General features: G+C 38.4%; 1 protein-coding gene across 1 annotated transcript in view; it reads right to left on the bottom strand.

Annotated features, from left to right (window-relative positions):
- Positions 1 to 24,890, bottom strand: part of LOC145661599 (43 kDa receptor-associated protein of the synapse homolog) — a 259,156-nt gene that overhangs the window by 185,190 nt on the left and 49,076 nt on the right. The window contains exon 2 of the mRNA XM_081726917.1: positions 7,633 to 7,810. Coding sequence (XP_081583043.1) covers positions 7,633 to 7,713 — 81 coding nt within the window. The 5' untranslated portion in view covers positions 7,714 to 7,810. The remainder of the gene's footprint in view (positions 1 to 7,632; positions 7,811 to 24,890) is intronic.

Raw genomic sequence — 24,890 nt, 5'->3', positions numbered from 1 at the left:
CTTCTACATTCGTTAAAATTTTACTCGAACGCAATCTTTGCATCTACTATCCGTGCATGGAATGACCTCCCATTCAACACAAGGCAATCTCAGACAATAAATCTATTTAAGAAGTCGGTTGTACACACCCTCCATAAGTCTATCAAGGCTTACTAACATCTAAAAAAAAATATGCTTATTTTTATTCTTCCTACCTTTTATTTGTTCTTTTATTCACTAAATGTATATGGTTATTTTTAGTAATCTATGTGTGTATATCATGTGATATGTATGTGTGTGTGATTGTGAGTGTTTTATATTTTATGCATATTGGATATTATTATTATTATTATTATTATTATTATTATTATTATTATTATTATTATTATTATTATTATTATTATTATTATTACATTAATCATGATCGTTGCATGGTCAAGTGGGAGTAAAGACATGATTAACCTTAACTTTGTAAAATAAGATAAAAAAAATAAAAAAAAGAAAGTATTTGTAATTTCATCTTTATCTTGACAAATTTTTCATTGGTCATGATGCCAAAACAAAATACTTTTTATTCCAGGTGTCTCTATGTTTTTGGTATAAATACTTCCCAAAGTTCCGGCATCCAAGTAGAGCGCCACAAACTCTGTGGCGCTCTACTTTGAATTTGTATTATCCTTAAACATATCAGTGGATAAAAATAGGGTATTCCACGTCATATTCAGATCACTAATAATTATAAAGGTAACCAAGAAAGTTCTATCGCTTTTTCATCCACCACCTTCGAACATCGATATGTCACCTAAAACGAACCAGGAAGATCAAACATAGTCCCCATCAGCATCGACGACCTTCGACCTTCGACCTTCTGTCAACGTTCTCGAAGGTCATGGATCCCATCGCGGTAGAATTTGGTGGGCCGTAAAGCAGAGAAGGTATCAAGTGCATTTTGCACCTCTACTAGGGATTTGAACTGGCGTCCTCTAAGGTGATTATTCAAACAATGGAACAGGTGATAATAGGAGGTGCAATGTCCGCGGAGTATGGCGGATGCAATAGTGTTTCCCATCCAAGGCGTAGAATGGTGTCCTAGGTCATCCTAGCTATTTGGGGCTTAGCGTTGTTCTGTAACAGGAGGATCCCTTTGTGATTCAGAAGTGCTGGCTTCAGCGTTTTGAGTTTTTCTTGAATGCGGATCAACTGCTGACAGTATAAGTTGCATTGATATTCTGCCCAGCTGGAAGCAGTTCCCGATGCACGACGCCGCGAGCAGTCCACCAAACACACAGGAGGACCTTCTGGTGCAGAGCTGATTTCGGCTGTTTTTTAACCGGTTCATGGGATGCTAACCAATAGCCACGGAGCCGTGGAGCTTCGTACAGAACCCACTTCTCATCACTTGTCAACACTCAGTTCAGAAATGGTTCCTTCCTCAGACGAGACACCAAAGAAACATAAGTGTCTCCTCGCGTTGCCTTCTGGCCCGGAGTCAAATAATATGGGACACATCGAGCCAATTTGTAGTGCTTCTTAAGTAGATGGAGGTGCCAGCTGAATGGTTTCTCTACTCACACTGAATTGTAGTCCCAGTTCCTCACATTTGTGGCCAGTTTTCGCCTCTATTGTTGCCTTAAAATATTCATTTTGTGCATGTGTTGGTCTTCCGGCACGTGGTACGTCTTTGAGCTTTTCGTTACCGTCCTTAACTTTGTTAAACCACCGCTGAACTGTCTGTGTAATCACGACACCCTCACCAAAGGCCTGGCATATTTTCCGTCCCGCTGCAGTGGTGTTTGACACCAGTTTGAACTCGTACAGTATACACGCCCGTATGACACGCTCTGTGGAGATCCCATGTTCACTCTATCCTTACGCAAGTTCACGGTGTAACTGACTGCAACAACCAAGTATTATGTTGGATATACCAATACCAACAACTGACCTTCGCCTTTTCTCTATTCTCCTTAAACTCACGATGTGATGGTCAATTGAAAACAGACCTCCACAAAATGCGACAGAACTTTTTTGGTAACCTTTATATAACCTGAAGAACATGATGTTAGATTTTGGGGATTACGAGATAATACTCACATAACATTTTTGGAATTTTGTAGTAGATCATTTGATAAACTCTTTTCGAAATTATATAAGTTAGGTACAGATAAATGTGACATGTTAAGGGTTTTGGATTTTTTTACAGCCTTAATTTTTATGAAACACAAAGAACAACATATTTGAGTTGCAGAGTAGCCTTTTCTGCGTGTAGAAAAAATTGTGGCAATGATGCGACTCATTTCTATTTTGTACACAAGGCAAAAGGCAAAAGTGTTACAAATTAGCTTATTTACCAACACGTGCAGGTAATTACGCCAAGTCTAGGATACTACTAGTAACATGTAAAAAATCTTGCAACTGCTTACATCGTCTGTATTATGCGAACTCAAATATTACTGCACAATATGGCTGAAGCAAAAAATAGAATAACAAAAGTGCAAGACGAAAATAAAAAGATAAAATGTAAAAACGATAATCTCCAAAGTTGAAATGAAGTTCCAATCTAAAAAGTTTTATTCCATAAGAAGATAATCAAATAGTGTCACTGTACTGTGACTTGAAAAAAAAATTCTGAAGCGGTATTGGTCCAACATCAGAACTCTTTGCCATTTAGTGTTCGAGCAATAGTGACAAGGCGACCACTGTAGCCAGAAATATTTGTGTGATTTTTGGTCAATAGAAGTCGATATAAAGACGTACGTACCGTCAATTCAATATTCAGCAGAAGAAGTTGAATCGTTGACTGAAACGATTTCTCGTTAATCGAGAATATGGTAATTTAATAAAAAAATAATTTATGTGAAGTGGGATCTATCTGACCTCCTTCATATAAATGTATTATTTACGTATTTCGAAATTATCGGAAGACCAGCGCGCTATACATGATAATATTACTTAGAGCGCCACTCGTTTTGAGTGGTGGAATGCCGAAGTATGGCTGGATAGAAAAAGCGCGCTGGAGTTTGTACTGCATAATAAGTGTGAAATGGGGAACGGGCAACGCCTTTCCGAAGAGGTCTGATAAGATTATTTGTATGAGATGAAAGGAGTGAAGTTTTGTGGCAGTGATTCTCGATTTTATAGTGCAATCCAATGCATAATATGGTGTTTAAAATTACATTATAATTGACATTCTGTGGAAATTGTTTCTTTAATTGACTGGGTTTGGGTACAAAACCTCGCGGCCAGAACCTTGCGGCGACAACCTCGCGGACCAAAACCTCGCCTGGCCAAAACTTCGCCTCCCAAAACCTCGCGGCCCAAAATCTTTCCGGGCCGAAACCTCGCCTGGCCAAAACCTCGCCGCCCAAAACCTCGCGGGACAAAATCTCGCCTGGCCAAAACCCCGCCTGGCCAAAACCTCGCCGCCCAAAACGTCGCGGGGCCAAAACCTCGCCTGGCCAAAACCTCGCCACCCAAAATCTCGCCGGGCCAAAACCTTGCCTTGCCAAAACCTCGCGCCCCAAAATATCGCCATACTTAAAATCTCGCCTGACCAAAATGTAAATGTTCCAACGGATGATAAGGATGATGGTATAAAAGACGCTGTTTCAGTAGAAGTATCACGGGTATTTGACCAAGTCCCGCGATACCATATGAAAATTCTATTTCTGTCTTAGAGGATTTCAATGTGAAGGTAGGGCGACAGAATGTTTTTAAACTGGTTATGGGGAAAGGAAGTCTGCATAAGGAAGGTAATGACAACTAACGGGGTTAGTTTCGTGAACTTTGGAACATCCAAAAACTTAAAATTTTAACAAAAATTTAATATTTATGAAAGTATGAAATGATATATGAGTTTTTACGACGTCCCTTGATTATGTCCTGTAGGTTAAAGGAGACGTAGATGACTAGGATGAAGGAAATGATCGAATAAAGAAAGTGGGAGGAAACGGGAATAACCCGAGAAAGCCCACGCACACGATGTTTTGTATCTTCTTCTTCTTCTTCTTCTTCTTATTATTATTATTATTTGTAATGTGGAATTGCATATTCAGAAACTCATTGGGTAAATTTTAAAGAAAAGTTTCATTCGCGGCGAGGTTTTGGGTGGCGAGGTTTTGGCCCGGCGAGATTTTGGGCGGCGAGGTTTTGGCAACGCGAGGTTTTGGCCCGGCGAGATTTTGTCCCACGAGGTTTTGGGTGGCGAGGTTTTGGCCACGCGAAGTTTTGGGCGGCGAGGTTTTGGCCCGGCTAGATTTTGTCCCGCGAGGTTTTGGGCGGCGAGATTTTGTCCCGCGGGGTTTTGGCCGGCGAGATTTTGGGCGGCGATGTTTCGGCCGCGAGATTTTGTTCGTATCCCATTGATTGATCATTCATATTACCATTTTGACGTTCTGTTGGTAGTATGGAATTTTCCACGAGTGTGGGTGATGGAATAGAAATCTATAAATTAAGTCAATCATTCGGAATTATTTCTTCAACATTAGTATATTCAACAATCTACGAGCTAAGTAGGGTAGTTATCTCCCACTCCGTGTACCTGCTATACTTTTTTAATAAGCACCTAGGCTGAATGGTGGAGTCATGTATAACAAGGACTTGCTGTTCATAAATTAATCTATACTCTATATTAGGTAAGTTCTTGATTTACTTTGTAATATTGTATATCATTTTCCCAATAAGAGCAATTCTAAATTATTATTTTGTCAAAATATTGAACGTATGCTACATAGAAAGCAAATCCTTGTATGTTGTGTGTTCGTCTTGAAATCAAAAGACTTAACTTTAGAAGAATAGCTGAAATACAGTTTGGTTTTCCATATGATTCCCTATTTATTATTTTTATATTATTATTGGGGAATCATTACATTTTGTTTGTATTCATTTGAGAAGAGTTTCATTATAAAGAGGATTTCTTTAAATTCATAAATTTTCATTTATGCATGCCGTTTATAACCCAGGTTATTTATATAGTTTGAGAAATATTAGCTACTGGAAATTATTCGTATATCTTACTTATATGGAACTCTTTAATTTAACACAAAATTTAAAGAACGTATGTCAAGTAAAATATTGGACTAGGATTCCTCCCACCTTCTCATTTCACTTTTATTGGTATTAGTTAAACTACGCCTGAGAGTATCAATTAACAATTGTGTAATGGGCATTTGGGTGTTTGTTCGCCTTTGCTCATTTGGCCCGGATCAGAATTCGTCTTGTGATGAATTTTGTTACATGACGCAGATTAATTTACAACCATTTATTGTTTTCCAGCCAATGTGAACACTGCTGTACGATTTGTCATGGTCTTGCGGACAAGATGTTTCTCATTCCATAGTATGATCACATTGCTCGTTCCGCTTTTAAATCGTCACTACATACGACTCTTTTATATCCATTACTTCTGAACACACACATCATTGTCGCGTTCAGTTCCAGATTTGCGGTACTAGAAGCCACATTCTTGTAGGCTGACCATGGGCTCAATTTGAAAGAGCAACTAGCAGGGACGTACGGAAGGAATCTGAAATCTCCGTTCCGGGGTTCCGGATCTTCTGAAATCTCGACTTTCTGTAAATGTACTCTAATTTTAAGGATGAATTTACAAATTTTAATATAATTTATCATTGTATTGAATTTGGACCTCTCAAAAAGTTTTGGACTCCGTCAAGAAATAAATTCCTGCATACGTTCCTGGTAACACTGTTGATAATATGACATTTTATGACGGATTTTACTGGTGCTTGCCCATACGTTCCGGTTTGTCTGCCACGCATTACTACATGAGGACTCCGGAACGCGATAGCTTAGCATTATTCTGCTCAAATCGAGAAAGTTCAGGGCCCACGAATGCGCTATCCTGCTCAAATTCTAATCGTTCTTTAGCCTTACCCTGATGCACAAATTCTGTAAGATTCAACACATTTATGTTATTGATTTTATGTGTTGTAATTCTAGGAAAAGCAGAGAAGTTCATACCTAATTTCACAGCCGACTGCAATATGTGCCATAAGTTTGACTTATTTCCTGGCCTTTGTTTATTAATTAGTTTTGCTTCTTTCAAAATCCCCTGGATATTCCTCGTATTACGTTGTTAGGAATATTTACGATTTTTTATGTGGAAGAATGACTGGAAAGACAATTCATAGAACTGTGGTTACAGATAATCCACAAAAGAACATAACATGGCCCTTCTAAAGACAAAGAGATCAATAGGGATTGTATGAAGGACTCGAAGGATTGCGCAAATGTCATAAATGAAGTGTCGGGAAGAGAGAGGGTTATGTGGAACGACCTTTACACATAAATCTTCCGTGTTCCCTTACACATAAATAAAGATGAAATATCACAAGTATATGCAAGATGGATGAGGATCATTACATAACTCAACAGGAGGAAAGAGATGGTAAAGTGCAAGAAAGGCAGTGCGTAAGGTAGTCTTGTTTGCAACAACTCGAGACGAATGTAAAGTGGATAATAGTGATGTATTCTGCACATACAGAAAGAGTATATTGTCGAACAGATACTTAGCTGATCTTTTATGTGGCAAATGCATAAGAAGTATTTTATTTGCATGGAACTGAAGTATCGTGGCAGTAACTTCACTAACCTGACGTCACCATTGAATTTAGTGTATACAAACGTGAAGAAGCTTTTAAATTCAATATTATGTACTCACCATAACAGTTACCCTAGGGCTGCGGGGATTCAGTTGTAGATTGTTGGTCGCTGGTGCGTGGGGTCTTTCGTTGGATCCGAGCTCTAGTCATGTGGGCTTTGTGATGGACAAACACCAAGTGCGTGGGTTTTCCCGCGGTTCTCCCGTTTCATCTTACTTTCCTCTTTCCACCATTTCATTCATTTCTTATCATTATGCCCCTTTAGCCTGCACGGCACATACGTGGGACGTAAAACTCAAAGATTTCAAAACAGCGCCTAGCCTCTTCTTTCTGGTTTTCTAAACCAGAGCCTGTACATTAATTCAAATTCTATATGATGCTTTTCATTACCAAAATTTTGTGTCGACAGAAAATAGATAACAAAATCATAAAAGACAAACATACTAAACGCTTGGCTAGAAAGTAGCTTTTGTATACATTATTTTACACAATAATTAATTCAGTGTAATTAGGTTAAAAGAATGAATTTTATTGCTCCTACTAAGGCTCCTTTACATACATTTTTATTGTTTAATGAATTCAAAAAGTCTTACCAATATGTCTGAATAATTTTGGGGTACTTGATGCATTCCTGGATTGCCTGACTGGCTTCTAAATATTATGTTTGCATAAATAGACATTGATCATTTACAGTATTTACTGAGAAAGAAGAATAGTTTGTTGTTTGATTGTAATTGTATTCAAATATATTTCACGGAATATGAGGAAGTAACGGGAAAATTCACGCTGGTGTGTCGACATTACATTTTCTGAATATCTACTAGAAAGAAAGACTTCACAATACACCAACCAGATAAATGCATTGCTTTATTTTTATCTCATAGGAATGACACATTTGCATTTCTGAAATTCAAAATATGTAAATTCGGCGAGGCGAAAACACCAGTTGATTACAAATTTATTAAGGAAACTAGTATTCTCTGGAGAAAAGATGGATGCTTCAGTGACCGCAATGAGATGTTAATGGTTAACTCACCCTCCTTCTTGCGAGTTGCTGGTCCACTTTATGACGACAACCCACAAGGCAGTCCCACAGTCCTTTGTGTGAACTGCGCATGGAGCTAAGGTCCTCAGTGAACTCGTAGAAGTCCAGAGGTTTGGCGTCATGGGATGGCAGGAGGGCGGTAGCCGACAGCTGATGACTCACGGTGCCACTGGAAAAATTAAAGAGAAGAATACTACGTTTTTTAACTCGTTAAATGAAAGAAAAATATTTGCTTATACATACAGCTTATACATATTTGCTTACATATACATTTATGTGGCATTTTACATATAGAAACACTGTAATTTATTATAAAGTTAGTGGTACAGCTAGTGAGTCGGTAGTTTGAACACTTAGAGCATAGATGAAATGGAGGGGGCTATAACAAAATAAAAATAAATAAAATGGATTATTCTTCTGTTTTATATCCCTATGGACACCGAGGCTATAAACGACAGTACTCATTATTTAGTTGGGCTTCGAACTATGAGAGTTCAATGCGAGATTTTATGTCTCATCGACCGATGGACCTCACACGAAACAGGTTTTTCCACACAATACCATTACACTCAAAGAGAGTATGTCTAAAATTCCAGATTAAACGTATATGTAATTAGATAAAGTGTTCTTCACTTTTTAAGAGTTTAGATTAAAATGATTTTAACCTTATACACTTCTTTGGCTTCTGTTTTATTAACTAGATAGTACGAACTTGAATTCATTACAGTTCCGAGACTCTCCTATTAAATTAGCTTCCATATAAATTTTCTAAAAATAGAGACATAGACAAAAAATCTTTTATATAGGTAAATCATTTTAAACAATTGTTAGTCAATGAAAAGAATTAAACGAAAAGAAATTACTTATATTCAACTGTCTGGGTCGGAGAGGGTTATAGGACTTTTGATATTTTGACTTTAAAATTGCTGTTATTCGATTCTGTGTATTTTACTTAGTCTACGCACTTAATTTCAACTTGCGTAAATGAAGAGATTCAAAGTTAAGTGGGGTCAAAATTTGTCAAAAATATAGTGGGTTATAGGACTTCACTTCAAAATTGATGTTTATCGATTATACACTTCTTACTTAGTCTATACACCCAGTTTCAACTTGCGCAACCGAAAGGATCCAAAGTTATAGGGGGTCAAAATTTTGTCAAAAGCAAGGGGTGTTATGCAAGGGAGAATAATGTTCTAGAGCGGGTTGGTTAGATAATTACATTCTTCAGTGCAGCATTTTCCTGGTGTTTTCTTGCACGATTTACAAGTTTTATCTCTTGTGCATTTTCCTTTGCTGGAGATAAAAACAAAGCCAATTTTCTATTTATCTTTATCTTTTGTGGGGAAAGAAGGAATTAGATTTGTGAGCTGTCAGCATCTATGGCCATTTAGTCCTTCACGTATATGAGGGAAGACGTCCCTCGGCTAGCACATTATCGGATGAAAGGATTGGGGAAAAAAGGAAACGTCCTGGGACCATTATGTTAGGTACCATTCCGGCATTTGCCTGGTGTGAATGAGGGAAACCTAGGAAAAACCTCACTCAAGATGGCTGGCTTGAAAAAAACTGCCACACTTTTTCGACCGAGTGTCCCCATTAAGAATCGAACCCGGGACCGCTCACACCGAAGTCGAGAGCGCTAGCTACTACGCCACGTGGGCCACCTTTATCTGTTGTGTGCGTATAGGATCCACATAGTCACTTTTTCAATATTTTCTCTTGTCTTAATAACATTACATTTTGCAAGGAATGCAATTGCATCTTCTTCATTCTTGAAATGATAACTGAAATTGGTTTCATCAATGCCTTCTACTTCTGGCTACTTTTACATTATTGGAAAACTGAGCTAGACATAATGAAAATAAAGGGTGGTATATATCTCAGAACAGTATTAGTTTTCTACAACGAATAACAACACGAATAACAACAATCGCGTTGGCAAGTCTACACAAACTTCACATTTCTAAGTATTATCAAAGCAGCGTTTCCAAGTCGTGAACTCATTTTTCATTCAAATTTATAAGCTGAACATTATACCAGTTTGCACAATGAAACACCATCTTAACTTATGACCGGGTTTAATTTGCGCGATCCGAAATTTTAAGTCAAAAACCAGAAGTCCTAAAAGCTCCTATTTTTTGGCAAAAGTTTAACCCCACATAACTTTGAATCCCTTCATTTGCACAAGTTGAAATTTAGTGTGTAGACTAAGTAAGATGTGAAGAATTGAACAAAATCAATTTTATAGTCAAAATATCAAAAGTCTTATAACCCGTCTCCGACCAATTGTTTGCGTTACCTTGCTCCATCTTTCACGATATAGGATACCTTACTACAAGAAATCTATTATGAGGTGTAACCTGTAAACTGGTAAGGATTCAGATCAAAATATTGGTGAAAGTTTCTATTAAAATTGAATCAGTAATTTTGAAAAGATCACGAGTGAGAGAATGGATATTTTGCATTGAGTACATTGTTTTTGTGAACTTAGATACACCATCTAGGTTGAAAATACCGTGAGTACCTCTTTCATAATAGGAGATACAGGTATTGAAAGGTCGATTATTTTTTGCCTATAAGAATTTTCAAAAATAAACCCTTTAAGTGGCAAAATTCCCTGTAAATCCCAACACAAATATCTCGTTATATTTAGTTTCTTAGTGTCATGCCATGATTTTATAACGTGCTACTTTGGCTGGGTAATAAGTATTATGTACGCTCTAGGAAGCAATCGGTGGTTATTTAAGTAATCTCTAATTCATTCATTCATGCAGCGATAACTTACGAAAGAGTGGGTGGTTAGAAATATAACCACTATCTCTTAAAGGGTATCAATTTTTTCGATTTTGTTACAACTTTACTTTTCTGACTCATGGCCTTTTCGAAACAACTGATTTAATTAATACTGCAGTCTTTGAGTGAAAGAAACATTGTTGTTCGTTGAAGTTTAGGGCATTTCTCCAGCACCGAGGACATATGAGACATAGATCTACAATTGAAGATGGAGTCCGTATATCCGTAATGCGTTCAAGTTTTAATGCTCTCTCACCGGCAATCGAACTCAGGACCCCGTGTGCCAAAGTGACACACGGTAGCCACTAGACTAAGGGGAGGGCTACATAATGTAGAATCAACAATCATATATTGCACATACAAAGTGAGGAAAACTTTTGTCACAGATTTGTAGCGCTTTTCATGTGTACATAATAGTCCTACAATTCATTTTGAATAGAAACTTATATCGGAACATACCATTTGCACATTACATGATAAACAACAGCAAATATGAAATCACATTCATCTGCTGAGAGAAAGTCGTACTACTGCTTATGATCTGATAAGGAGACACGTTTCTGTAAGCTGTGAAGTTGTTGCTAGCTCTAAATCTGTGGGATGGGGAGAGAAAAAAAATAATTTAAAAAAGCAAGAGTTTGTTGTATAACAAAACATATTTTCTGTCTTGAGAAATCAATTAATACTGCGCCAACTTTCCAAAATTTTTTGTATTCATGTCAAAGGCGGGACCTGTTAGCCTACAGGAAAATCTCTTTATTTCATTGATTTATTTTTACTTAAAATCTTATGAGCACTGTTATAAAGGGCTGTGCTGTAATAAAGTAAAATATACCGGTATTATAAGGATAAGTTTGGGCTGCCGTAGCTCAGTCGGTAACACGACTGACTTAAACAGAAAAGAAATGGATTCAAACCTGGGTCCAAACTAAAAATCTTGTGGGTGCCGGAGTCCCAGAGCACCCATGTAAGTCGGCGCGCATGTTGTATATAGTGAAAGATTGGCTTATTTTTTAAGCTTATACTTTATTTTCAAAGAAAAAAGTAGTTTTTAAATCATTGAATAACCATAAAAAGGCCAAAAATGGCCAGAGTTTCATAAAATAAGCTATACTTAAGGCTATAAGCATTTTCTATATTTGTATGGCTAATTGCGTCTCCAAATATGCTAGGAGTCAAAATGCCAAAATAGACCAAAATGCCAAAACGCCAAAATAGGCCAATTTAGCATTGAGTTTTGTTTCGATTTTCTCGAAAACAATGCATGAAAATGTACCGGTAACCTGAAACATTTAACTTTATTCATCTTGATGTTATCTATCCACTGATATGTGTATCAACATTGGGCATTATTTTAGTTAAATGTAAATTAAAGTATAAAAGTTAACGATAATTTTGGGCTATATATCATTAACCACAATATGTACACAGCAAAAAATGAGGTGTTGAAACAAAACAAAATGACTACCACTTTGGCGTGTTACTTGTGTGGCAATGCAATACCAAGCTTTTTGTATAAAGGGTTAGAGATTTAGAAAATTCTTTATTCATCATTTCATTTCAAAGAATATTTCTAACATTAGCCATTAGAGGGTTACGCCCTCTCTTTGGCACAGATTTTAGTACACTGTTGCTTAAAGAATTTCATGATGGTCTATGTTCAATTATCAAAAACAAAAATTAATAAAAAAATCTAAACACAAGTTTAGTGCAAATATTAAATGTGAGTGCAGAAAAGAACACATATAAAAGTGATGCAACTAGGAAACTTTTTTTTTTTTGTTTTGTACTGTTTAAGAAAGAGTATATAATCATTGAGGTGCTTTATGAAATAAATATGATGACGGTGAAAGATGTGATGTAGTGCGTGCACGCCACAATCACAAACACATTGTTAAGAAGACAAATGCAGATTAGTTCTTCTGTCTGGGAGCCGCTCGAGACTGATGGCGACATGGGTAAAGCCCAGTGTTAGTGCTGAAATTATACATGGTGCATAGATGGAAACAAATGAGGGAGATGATCACCTATATGAGAAATATGGAAGATATCGCGTTCGTCGGCAGTAGGATGCTCAGAATTAAGATACATCGTAATTAGTATATTTAATGGCGTGTGCAAATACTTATGCAGGGCGTCAGTTTTAGCATCTGCTTGTAGGGTATCGAGAAGAAATGGGTGTGAGACTGGTAGACGAGAGAGTATATATTTCAAGCGGATATCGGCGAGATGTTGAGTCAGTTGAGGAAAGTCAATGTGCTCATAAGTCAGAAAGTTGGAATATAGTAGCTTGATACGATGTGCAAGTCGAATGGCATGATGCTCGAGTATTGACAAACGATCATAGAACTTCGTGGGAGCGTTGCACAAATGATGTGTCCAAAAGTTAAGATAGGTTGAAGGAACATTTTATATGTATTTAGGAGCAAGGCGGCGTTTAGTCTCGAAGTAGACGGCGGAGAAGATTGAGCCGGATATTAGCCTTTTGAGATATTTTCTCAAGATGAGCCTTCCAGTTGAGTTTGGAGTCGAATACCACCCCGAGATATGTGGCCGTAGTAGTTGGTTGAAGAGATTATCGTTAAGTGTGACTTTAAGGTTTTGCGGATTGCGATGAACCTTGGAGCGGCGTTTTGGGGGTAAAAAGACCAGTACTTGCATTTTGTCTCTATTGACAGTAAGTTTCCAAGTTTTGCACCATTGCATAAATCCATTGAGAGTAGTTTGTAATGCCATACAGATCCGATGCGTAGTCTTGCCCAGAGCTAGAAAGGCCGTGTCATCGGCATATTGAAATAAGAACACGTTTTCCGTAGGTTTTGATATATCAGACGCATATAGTACATATAAGAGCGGACTGAGGCCAGAGCCCTGTGGAACGCCATAATACGAAAAAATAGGGTGTGAGATAGCAGATCCTATATAAACATATCGAATTCGATTTACTAAAAACGAATATATGATAAGTAAGTAGCAGATCAGGAGGTTTAGCTTATGTAATTTTTGAATAAGACCAATGCCATACTTTATCGAAGGCCTTTTCAAGATCCACTAAAACGAGGCAGGATGGAAAGGCCTTGTTATATTGATTTGTTATTATTGTAGAGAGCCGAAGGAGCTGATAGTTAATGGAAAAGGCTGGTTGAAAACCTGCTTGGTGTATGGGTAATAAGTTATGCTCTTGGATATGTAAATAAAGCCGTTGGACAAGAATTTTCTCAAACAGCTTACTGAGAACTGTTGTCAGTTGTATTGGGCGGTAAAAAGTCACAGAATATGCTGGTTTATTAGGCTTAAAAAACATGCAGATTTTGGATACTTTCCAATCCGCAGGGTAAAAGCCGGTGCGGAGAATAAAGTTGTAGACTGTAACGAGTAGTGTAAGTAAAGAGAGTAGAGCTTCTTTTACTAGCCGGGAGGAAATATGATCGATGCCTGGTGCAGTATTTCTTTTCTTATTAGTTCCCTTTGAAGTTCATGTGTACTGATTGGTACTGTAAGAGGGTGGTCGATATCTATTACATATGAGAGTGATGGTTAGCTGGAATATCGGACAAGTCATTGCATTTATGTGAATTACATGATATTACAGGCGTGAACAATGTTTGTAATTGTGTTCCGAAAGCATTTGCCGTATCTTGATCTGTAAAGAGAGGAACGTAATTGTCCAACAAAGGGTATGATATTTTAGTGCTTTTGCCTGTGAGTCTATGGAAGGTTTTCCAATATCAGCTTGGTGAGGCTTCGTCGTTTAGTTTATTACAGGCGCTGATCCAAGTGCGACGTTTGTATGCTGTAAGATAATTTGTAACAGTTCGGTGCCACTGTCTGTGTTGACGGAGACATTCTTTGTTGCCAGTTCGTCTATATTCTCGAAATTGCTGTCGTGGTTTCTGTATTAAAGAAAGATAGGTTGGAGGAAATTTTGGCTTACACGGATAAATTTTCTCCACAGGTATAGATTGTTGAGCACCAGAATATAAGGCGTCTGTGATGTGGTTGACAACTTTGTACATTTCAGATTCTGAATTTTGTGGTTGGAAATTGGAGATATGGATATTTACGGTCTGTCGAAATTGAGACCAGTCAGCTTTATTGTAACGGTGTATAATATGTGGCTCTAACTAGTGTAGAGATGGCCGAATCTTTTTAACGATTAGTTTGATAGGACAGTGATCGCTTCCAATCATGTCAAGAACTTTCACCTCGCAGCCATTTATAAGCGAGAGAGATGTGATTACTACATCCGGGGTTGTTTGGCTAGCTGGCCGAGTGAGACCAGGGAGATTATGAATGTGAAGTTGTAGTGTAACTGAAATAAAGTCCGTAAAACGTTGTTTCTCCCTGACACTTCTCCTATGGATATTTATGTCAGCCATGATGATTATGTTTTTAAAGTTTTGGGCGATATATTCGTAAAAGGTGAAAGGTGTTGGATGGCCAGGACGTATATATATGGTAGCTACATTACCTATAAGAGAAGGGTAGTATATAGAGAATAAGAGATGTTCAGGAAGGTTTGTAAATGCAGTAGGATTGTATTGTCGATAAAGACGTTTAGGAGAAAAAGTAATCAGCACCCCGCCTTGAGCACGTGCGCATATATCGTGGTAATCGCAGCGTTTAAGTTGGTAACTAGAAAGTCGTGCAGAAGAGGTTGGTTTTAAAGCTGAATCGTTGAGAGCTACGATATCGATTATTTCTTCTAACAGAAGAGACTTAGAAGTACTTTATGTTGCTGTAACGATCTGATGTTAACGAAAAGTAAAGTAAGAGTCATAATGTATACTGCCGCTGCCATATTAGGTTTATACTTCTGTCTCTAGAGGTGCGATGTGGAAGTGAACGAAAGGTCCTGAATAGGTAGCAGAAAAGTTAAGATTGAAGAGAGATTTGGCTGTTGAAATGGCGACACGAAGAATGTGTTCACACTGGAAAGGGAAAACATTTTGTAGTACAATAGTGATGTAACGAAGAAGATCTTCGACAGTGAGAGGTTGAGCAAGAGATTGTGAGGGTGATGTAGCTTTGTCAAAGCTTTGTACTGGCACTGTCAGTTTCGGGCGTTCCGGTTGTGCCTGAGGTTTTCCCTTACAGCAGTAGCTGTATGTTGGGTGATTTTCGTTACAGGTAGAGCAGTGTGGCTGTTGTTGCTGATTTTTGCAAGCTTTTGTAGAGTGAGAGTCACCACAATAACAACATTTAGATGGATTAGGACAATGACGAGTAAAGTGTGCGTTATAGGTTTGGCATTTCTCACACCGAAGTGGAAAGGCTCTGGTGTCTTGGAAGGCTTGACTCGATGGAGTTTCTTGTAGATAGGAGCTCCATGAGCCAACAAATAATCAAGTGCTGTCTGATCTTGGGACAAAACAAGTACCAAAAATATATCAAAAATATAAATGACTCTCCAAAAGTGTCAACTTTCGTCAATCCTCTAAAAAGCGTATGTCTGTGATGCTCACAAGTGCGTATGTACACGTGATCCTCGCTAACAGATTAAAAGCTATAAGAGAGGCTGGGTTCTGCTCAAAGGTAAAGATATATGACACCAAGTTTTTTTTTTTTGCTAGCCAAGGCTAGCTACCCGCCCGAGGGTTACGCCCTCCATGGGGAAAGAGAAGTTTGGGAATTGGGAGGAAAGGACTGGGAGATGGTCTAAGGGAATTTTCATTATTTTATTATCACTTTATTTCATAAAATTTATTATTACTCATCAGGTGGATATTGCTATCTTTGCGATAGCAATCATGAGGTAGGGGAATGTCGGTATTGTATGATTGATTGATTGTGAGATTGGACAATACTTTCTATATGGGAGAAGAGAAGAATGAGATGACTAGGAGATGAGGTGTACTAGACAACACAACACGAGGGTGATTGTTAGAGGACAGATGCAAGTTAATCTTCTCGCTTGGGGGCTACTCCAAGCATTGATGAGAGACAATGGGAAGCCCTGTTAGTAACAGAGGACTACTGTGCTGAATATGACGGTGTGATATGCGGTGGAGGATGGTCTATGAGAAAAGTACGAGTCAATGGAAGATCAGGGTGGTCGGGTGGTAGAGAGTAATGATACAGTGTGAAAAGGAGGGAAAGAGGAGAATGTGTGATGGGATGTGGAAGATCGAAGTTGGTATGAGCGTTGATAGTATCTCGGAGAAGCGGGTGATGAAGAGTGAGACGTCTCTGAAAGTACTTAAGGCGAAGTTGTTCGAGATGGAATAAGATGTGAGGAAAAGGCATTCGGTCGTATAGAATCTGAGTTGGACTGGGAAGCTTGATGCGGTATGCTATACGAAGGGCGTGTCGTTCGAGAACTTTAAGTTTGTGATAATAGGAAGGGGGAGCTGCAATCCAGGCAGGATGGCCGTAAGTCAGCACTGGGCGAAGAAATACTTTGTAGGTGTTTAAAAGAAGTTTTGAATGAAGACCCCAAGTGGTACCAGTTATGCGTTTAAGTAAGTTAAGTCGACGGTAAGCTTTTGCTGTAACATCCTGCAGGTGTGCTTTCCAAGAAAGGTGTCTGTCCAATGTAAGTCCCAGGTATTTGACTGTCTTAGATAGCTGAAGACGAGTGTCGTTAACTCTGAGATTTAATAGAGATGGATTGCGGTGGACTTTGGAGCGTTTATTGGGTGGTAGGAATATTGTAGTTTGTGTTTTACTGGCATTGATCTTAAGCCTCCATTTATCACACCATAGGACAAATGTATCTATCGCCTCCTGCAGTGCTGTGTTGAGTTGGTGAACAGTGCGACCTACGGCAAGAAAGGCAGTGTCGTCGGCGTATTGAAATAAATGAACGTTGTGAGGAAGTGGAGGCATATCTGCAACATACAGCAGGTAGAGTAGGGGAGAGAGCGAAGAACCCTGTGGTACACCGGAATGTAGGAATTTAGGATGAGATGATTGTTGATTAATGAAAACGTATGCGAGGCGTCCAGACAAGAAATTATAAATGAATCGTATGTATGCGAGGGGAAGGCGAAAATTGAGTAACTTAGAGAGAAGTCCTTGATGACAAACTTTATCAAATGCCTTTTCCAGATCAAAAAGGACCAGGCAGGATGGTTTTGCCGTATTGTAGTGATTAGTAATGTAGTTTAGAAGACGCATGAGCTGATCGTTAATACTGAACTGTGGGCGGAATCCTGCTTGGTGGACTGGCAAGAGGTTGTACCGTGAAAGATGGAGATGAAGGCGTTGTACTATGATTTTTCCAGAATTTTAGTGAAAACCGGGGTTAGCTGAATCGGCCGGTAAGAGGATACTTGGTCGGGAGGTTTCTCTGGTTTAAGAAACATAAGAACTTTAGACGTTTTCCACGGAGCGGGTATATAGCCAGTACGAAGGATAAAAGTATAGATCAGGGCAAGAATATTTATCAGAACAGGTGGGCTTTCTTTCACATGGCGATAAGAGATGTTATCGATGCCGGGTGCTGTGTTGCGTTTGCGGGTAACTACATGCTTGATCTCGATAGGAGTGATGGGGGCAGTGAGAGCTTTGTGAGAAGAGACTGTGTGATGCACGTTTGGTTGAAGATGTGGAGACCAAAAGTTAAAGTGATCTGTAGGATGATGACGAAAATGACGTGTAGCTGACAAAGGCGTAAAGATATCCTGTAAATAGGTAGCGAAGGCATTAGCTTTATCTTGGTCTGAGTGGAGTGCTTGATCACGATGAATGAGTGGATAGGATGTTCTGGTGAATTTTCCGGTGAGGGCGTTAAAACGCTTCCAAATGCATTTTGTAGGGTGGGATGTATCAGAAAGAGAATTGCACGCCTTGATCCATTGTCGTAATTTATAAGCTTTAACATAGTTTGAAACTGTACGGTGGAGGGCTCGGTGATGTTGAAGAGCTTCACGGTTACCAGATCGCACATATTCTGTATAAAACTGACGGGAGCGCTGTATGAGAGTAAGATATTGTGGGGGTAGTTTAGGTTTATGGGGTGAATAGGTAGATTTAGGAATGAACTGTTCGGAGGCAACTTGTATATGTTTAGTGATATGATCTAGGATAGAGTATAACTCATCTTCCGTAGTGGGAGGAACGCATTGCTGAAGAGAGTGACTTAAGTAAGTCCGATACTTCGACCAATCTGCTTTATCATAGCGGGGGATTAGTCTGGGAGGGGGTGGTGTGTTGGTGATAGAGGTAGTGGATACTCGGAGGCTGAGTTTAATTGGGACATGATCGCTTCCTATTGGATCTAAAATATCGATGTGAATACGGTGTGATAAAGAGGATGAAGTTATGGCGACGTCAGGAGTAGTATTGGATTCCGGGCGGGTGGGTTTAGGTAAAGGATGAATTATACCGGTCGTAGTTGTGACAATGAAATTCGTGAAAGTTGTCTTATCTCTATCAGAGCGGCTGTGAAAGTTAATGTCTGCTAAAATGATGTAATGACGGAAGTTATTAGAGATGTAGTGAAAGAATGATAGTGGAATTGTGTGACCGGGACGAACATAAATGGTGGCTACTGTTACACATAATGACTTATAATATAGAGTAGTAATGAGATGTTCTGGTAGGTTTTGAATCGGAGCGGAATGAGTACGATGAGGTATATGAGGTGAAAAACCTATGGCAACGCCACCATTAGCACGGCGGGCTGGTATGGTACTATCATGGCGAAGAATGTGATATCCTGAAAGGCGGCAAGTGAGCTTGGGTGTAAGATGAGTTTCATTCAGAAGGAAAGTATTGACTTTTTCTTCTAATAGAAGTTGTTCAAACAGAATTTTATGAGTGAAAAATGAGCGGATGTTGAGGAATAAGAACATGAGAGCCATGATAAAAGCCATAGTGAAGATAGATTTAGACAGCAGTTTTAAGTGGAGTTGCATGGAAATGTACGTAGGGGCCATTATAGGTAGCATGGAAGTCAAGATGGAAAAGGTTGCGAGCGGCATGTTGAACATGCTGTAACATGAGTGGCCGTGCAAAAGGTTGGACATTCTGAAGGGTCAAAGTGATGAATGCTAATAATTGATGAAGGGTGACATATTGATTGGGTTCCAGTGGTGTATCCACTGTTTGATTCTGAGCGTCGTGAGTACGTAATGGTACTACTAGCTCTGGTTTAGTCTCTTCTGGAGTAGGCCGAGATTTACATTTATAACTGTAAGTTGGATGAGATCTTTCGTGGCAAGTATTACAAGTAGGAGCTTGTTGAAGATTAGTGCAGGTGCGAGTTGGATGTGGTCCAGAGCAATAGCCGCATTTGAATTGGTTTGTGCAGCGATCAGTGGAGTGCGTATTGTATTCCTGGCATCTTTCGCATCTAAGAGGAAGTGGTGCTGGTGATCGTGACGGTTCTACACGATGTCTCTTTTTGAAGATGAATACTCCATTATCTAGTAGATCGTTGATCGTTTCTTGTGAAGTGGTCAAGATCCGGACCATGTAGGTTGGCCCCTGGTTATTCCGAATACGGATACATTTTTTGAAGGAATAGGCTTCCTCTCGTAGTTCATCTTCAATCTCTGCATCTGTTATCGACGGATCAACCCCGCGGACCACTACCGACATGGTAGGTGGTTGGCGTGGGGGTGGGCGCTGTTTCTGCTTATTGTTAGCGAGTGGAGAAAGTGTTGCGGTTTTTCCGAAGATTTCGAAGCTATGTTTATCTCGGATGGTTGTAGCAAAGTTTGGTGAGGATGACTTGATGATGAAGCCGTTCCTGGTTTCTACTATTTGTGATATCTCAGAGCGTGGTCGGTATTTCAGAATTTGTTGAAGAAGAAGTTTCGAATTCCGGTACTTCGGATCGTATTTTTGAAGAAGATAGCTATAAATGTCCGGTTTCAGCTTTGGAGGAGGCAGAGGAGGAAATTCCTCGTCAATGATGAGACGGTCATCGTCGGAACTAGAGATGCTGTGGGCATCTGTATGGTATTTCTTGGATGGTGGCGATCTTGACGACGGTACTGGGCAGCTAAGAGGTGAGCGAGATCGATCTGGGCTTGTTTCTGCTGTAGACTTTTCCCTACGAGGCTTCCGCTTTTCCGTCTTCGTCGAGATAGTAGAAGGTCTGGAAGCTGATGGTCCTGAAGCCTGTCCGGTATCCATAGCCAGATACCATAAGCGATGTGAAATTATACACTGCTAACTGTGAAGTGATGGAAGCGAAGCGAAACGAAGGATTCAGAATTGATGAGCAAAAAATACACAATAATAGTGTACTTCAGCAGGCTTCCACTTGGGTGAAACCCTCGATCTCTCGTAACCTGTCGCTCGAAACTGAATTCCAATCGCCGTGCGTCCACACGTACGCAAAGAAAACAGTCTAGACTTGTTACGAAAGCTGTACTGCGCCAGCTGGTAAAGTGACACCAAGCACATCGCCTTCTGAACATATCAGAAATGCCTAGTTACTGACTGTGAGTATTTGCATCGTTTTTTAATGTTTGGTATGAACAAAGCTTTGGAAATATATGTCGCATTTATGGCAAGTAACTAATAACATTCTATAGTTTCTGTAATCGGTCACAATAATATTGTTGTAAACCTGTGAATCATCTGGCAACAGTTACACAGATAGCGGTGCTTCCATCTATTTTCTTTATCTGTTATTCTTGTGTCTTAGCACTTATGAACAGAAGAGTTCTAATGAGGATGGAAGTGCAAATGTTCGTGCAAAATTCTTCTTACAATCTCTGTAAGAAGCCCAAAACCTGCAGAATGCTTTCTTCCAAGACGTTTTGAGAACTGCAAAACAAAATATCTCCCAGTCTCAATATTCTCAGGCCTATGAGCACTGTTAGATCAGTCAGATTATTATTTTTTTCAACGCTGAGCCCGTTGTTTAGAATTTCTTTTCCCACTGCAAGATAGCCTTTCAATTAGAAACATTTTTATTATGTGAAATAGCAAACTTTAAGCGAAAAGATCCTTGCACGGTAATCATAGAAGAGGGCCCCGATGTATCAGTGGTAGAGCGCTCACCTCTGATGTGTGTGGGTCCCTGGTTCGATCCCTGACCAAAGCTTGTGGTGAAAAACATGGTGTCCGTGGTTTTTTTCGGTATACTCCCGTTTCCTCCCACATTCTCATCCTACCAATTCTTCCATGATTATCAACTTGCAAGCATATCCGTCTCCGTTAGCATAAAAGCCATAATCGTGTAACGTTAAATTGAAAAATTTCATTTTCATTTCATTTCTTGTAATCATAGAACAATGCTTTTGAAAAACATTTCGACCTCGTACGTGCGACGAGCTCCTAACCAAATCATAATGACGACTCAAAACGGCAAGGGAATGGTGAGCCAAAGCGACGACCTCCTCTCGCCCTTCCACGGACCGCGCTACAGCCGATTAAAACGTGGGAAGTTTTATTAGGTTACCCTGTATATATATCTTATATTTGTCAGAGTGCCTAACAGCATGTGAAACGAAACCACAATTAACGCATTTCTCCAGATATTTCTTGGTTGGTTACTGGCTTTAAACGTCTCTTTTATGGCGCAGATTATATCATGAAAGTGACGTAATGCTTAGAGTGGATCACAACATCCCTGTTTGTATCTATGGCAAGTATTCTCACCGAGAATTGAACCTGTGAACATACGCTTAGAATGTATGCGCGTTATTTAATTGGTTATTTAGATATTCTTGTCTTGGCTGTTTAATAGTGTATTTTTATAACTAAAACATTGGGAAGAAAATAAAAGAATATAGAAATAACACATGAAATGAGTATATTCTTAGTATTCTCGATTTTTTATAATTATATTTTTTTATATCTTACATCATGTAGAGAAAATACAAGGAAGAAAGTATTTAAACCAGTGATATTCACCTTCTTTCCCACGCATCCCTAATAATACTTTTCCATTCAAGCGCGTATCCCCAGATTTTAGCTGTTCTTCATTCAAATTACAGGTAACTACATCCAAAGCAAATTATAGAATTTGTTACTTATTACCTAAAAACCCAGTTTTACTATAAACAGGAAAATTAAGCTACTGTATAAATATCATAGAACTATGTTACAAAATATTATTATATTATTATTTAAATTTTATGTCGCCTGAAAAATCATTACGTAACCTTGGGAGTATGAGGTTGGATACTACTGAGTTAAATACTTCTGTAACACCCTAACGAAAATATAATTAATGTACCATACGTAATAAAATATAATTAGGTATTCTTATTCTATATTTATAGACTTAAACAAATACAACTAATTGAAGGAAATAGAAAACAAATGACTGCCAACACAAGAAACAACTCTTGACTATCGGTGTAGACCTTATCTGTGAATCATGACCGTATCCAGGGGGTCTAGGGGGGCCGGCTCCACTAAATTTTTTCAGCCCCCCTAAAGTTTTCACGGTGGGCTTCCAAATGAACTATAACATGGTGATGAACTATAATATGGTTGGATCGCTTCCCCCCCAACTTCAGCTGGGACCCCCTACATTTTTGGGCTGGCTACCGGCCTGCTTTGAATCATTTAATATTTGTAGTTTTATCGTATATTGTTGCAATTTCGTACAAGAATATGGTACACAGGTGACCAATCTTTAATAGCAATTTAGTTTTTAATTGAATAAACTTACCAAGCTCAATGTTATCCACTATGGAAAACAATTATTTGGAGAGAATATCCGTAACATCAGTAGCTAAACTTATATGTCGATATTCAAATAGTTTCCGGTTTCAACATAGAATTTGAAACCGACAACAATAAGCTTTGCATCTACATTTCGAGGTCCTTGGATTAGATACGGATCGACATTTCTGGACAACCGTACAAGTTTAATTTCAAAACAAGATATGTCATTGTGTAATACACCATACAACATACATAGAAACCTGTATTACAAAAAGCAATCTTCACAATGGAAACTATTTTCCTTTTATTAACGTTGAAGTGTAAATGTGAGAGGTAGAGCTGGTTAAAAAGTGATGAGAACATGGAATGTGCATCTGCATAGCTCATATGGAAAGCTTTTAGCTGCTCTCTGACATTTTATTTGACAAACAAACAGCGATGAATGAGGAGAAACAACAAAATGTTTGTTCGCTCATTCTCTCGAGCTATTATTTCAAAGGAATAAATACATGGAACTTTTTTTTCAGAGTTCTTTTGTCTCCCGCCGGTTCAAGAATAATACAATACACGGATGACAAGCAACGTTTTGACAATCTGGAATATGAATAGTATAAACTGGTGTTATTGACGATGTACACCCACAAACACACACACAACAGGAAAAGAAAATCCATAGACTTTTTTACATATCAATGGTCCTAAATGTTTTCAATCCTATTATTAGCATTAATTAGATTTAATGTAAACTAATTTCGTTTGGTTACTCTTTTGAAAAGTACGCATTTTGTGTGTTTCGAACAGACAAATACAAAAAAGATATAATGTTCAATTTATATGGTGTTCTGTTGTGATAATTCTGTTTTAAACAATTTTGTTCTCCCCGGAACAAAATAACGACATGGAATTCGGTTTTCCGTAGATATCACGATAAGACAAAGAGAATTTAATGAACATTTTGAGCGAAAGCAAGCTGTAAAATTTCATTGCGTACGTACAAAACATTTATCCAACTAAAAATAATCTGATTGTGTTACTAATCTATTTGCATCTAAAGTATGTTAAAAATTGTTGAGGAAAAAACTGAAAACATAGTACATTATTTTTGAATAATATTTACACCATAAATTCCTAGCTACTATAATGATGCTATACTTAGAATTATTAAACATTTGGAATCTAATAAAATATTATACATCTGAGAACAATTTTCTTGTCATTATTTGACAGCATCATCTTACAGGTCAAACATACTGTATTTCTAAACATAACGATTCATGATTCAAACTAACTTTTACACAAAATAATTACATTGCAACGTTTCGTTGTTTTCTTTGTTTGTTTAGAGTTTAAGGGTCTTTCATAATTTTACCAATTCTTTTCAGAGTTTTGTTGAATAATTTATGACATCAAAAACATCAAAAATGTAGAAAGTGAGCCAGAAAGTATCTGCAACATTGTATTACATCTAATAGAAATGAAATGAAATCTTTATGTTCCACGCTTATGCCGGCTAGGCTAAAGGAGAGGATGGAATGTGGAAAAGGGAGAACCCCGAGAAAACCCCGCATATGGTGTTTGCCCACCACAAAATTCACTTGGAGTGAGATGGTGTCGAACCAAGGACCCCATACATCAGAGACGAACGCTCTATCGCTTAACCATCCTGGCCATACATCTAATAGAATTTTCAAGACATTTCGTATCGACTAAATTTTGAGTGGTCACCAATTATGATGTAAAAAGCTACGCACCTAGATTTCTGGTCTACAAGAAGGTGAGGTGTTTCTTCTCTAATATAAAGAACAATACTGAACATCTATACAATTGAATGACATACTGTACAAATAAGGGAGAGTCTTATAAGAACAATTGAGGGA

This window comes from Thermobia domestica, chromosome 10, assembly GCF_964235325.1.
Source record: "Thermobia domestica chromosome 10, izTheDome1.hap1.1, whole genome shotgun sequence".
In the NCBI taxonomy this organism is placed as follows: domain Eukaryota; kingdom Metazoa; phylum Arthropoda; class Insecta; order Zygentoma; family Lepismatidae; genus Thermobia; species Thermobia domestica.
The sequence above is the reverse complement of the archived record's forward strand: the minus strand, read 5'-3'. Positions and strand labels throughout refer to the sequence as shown.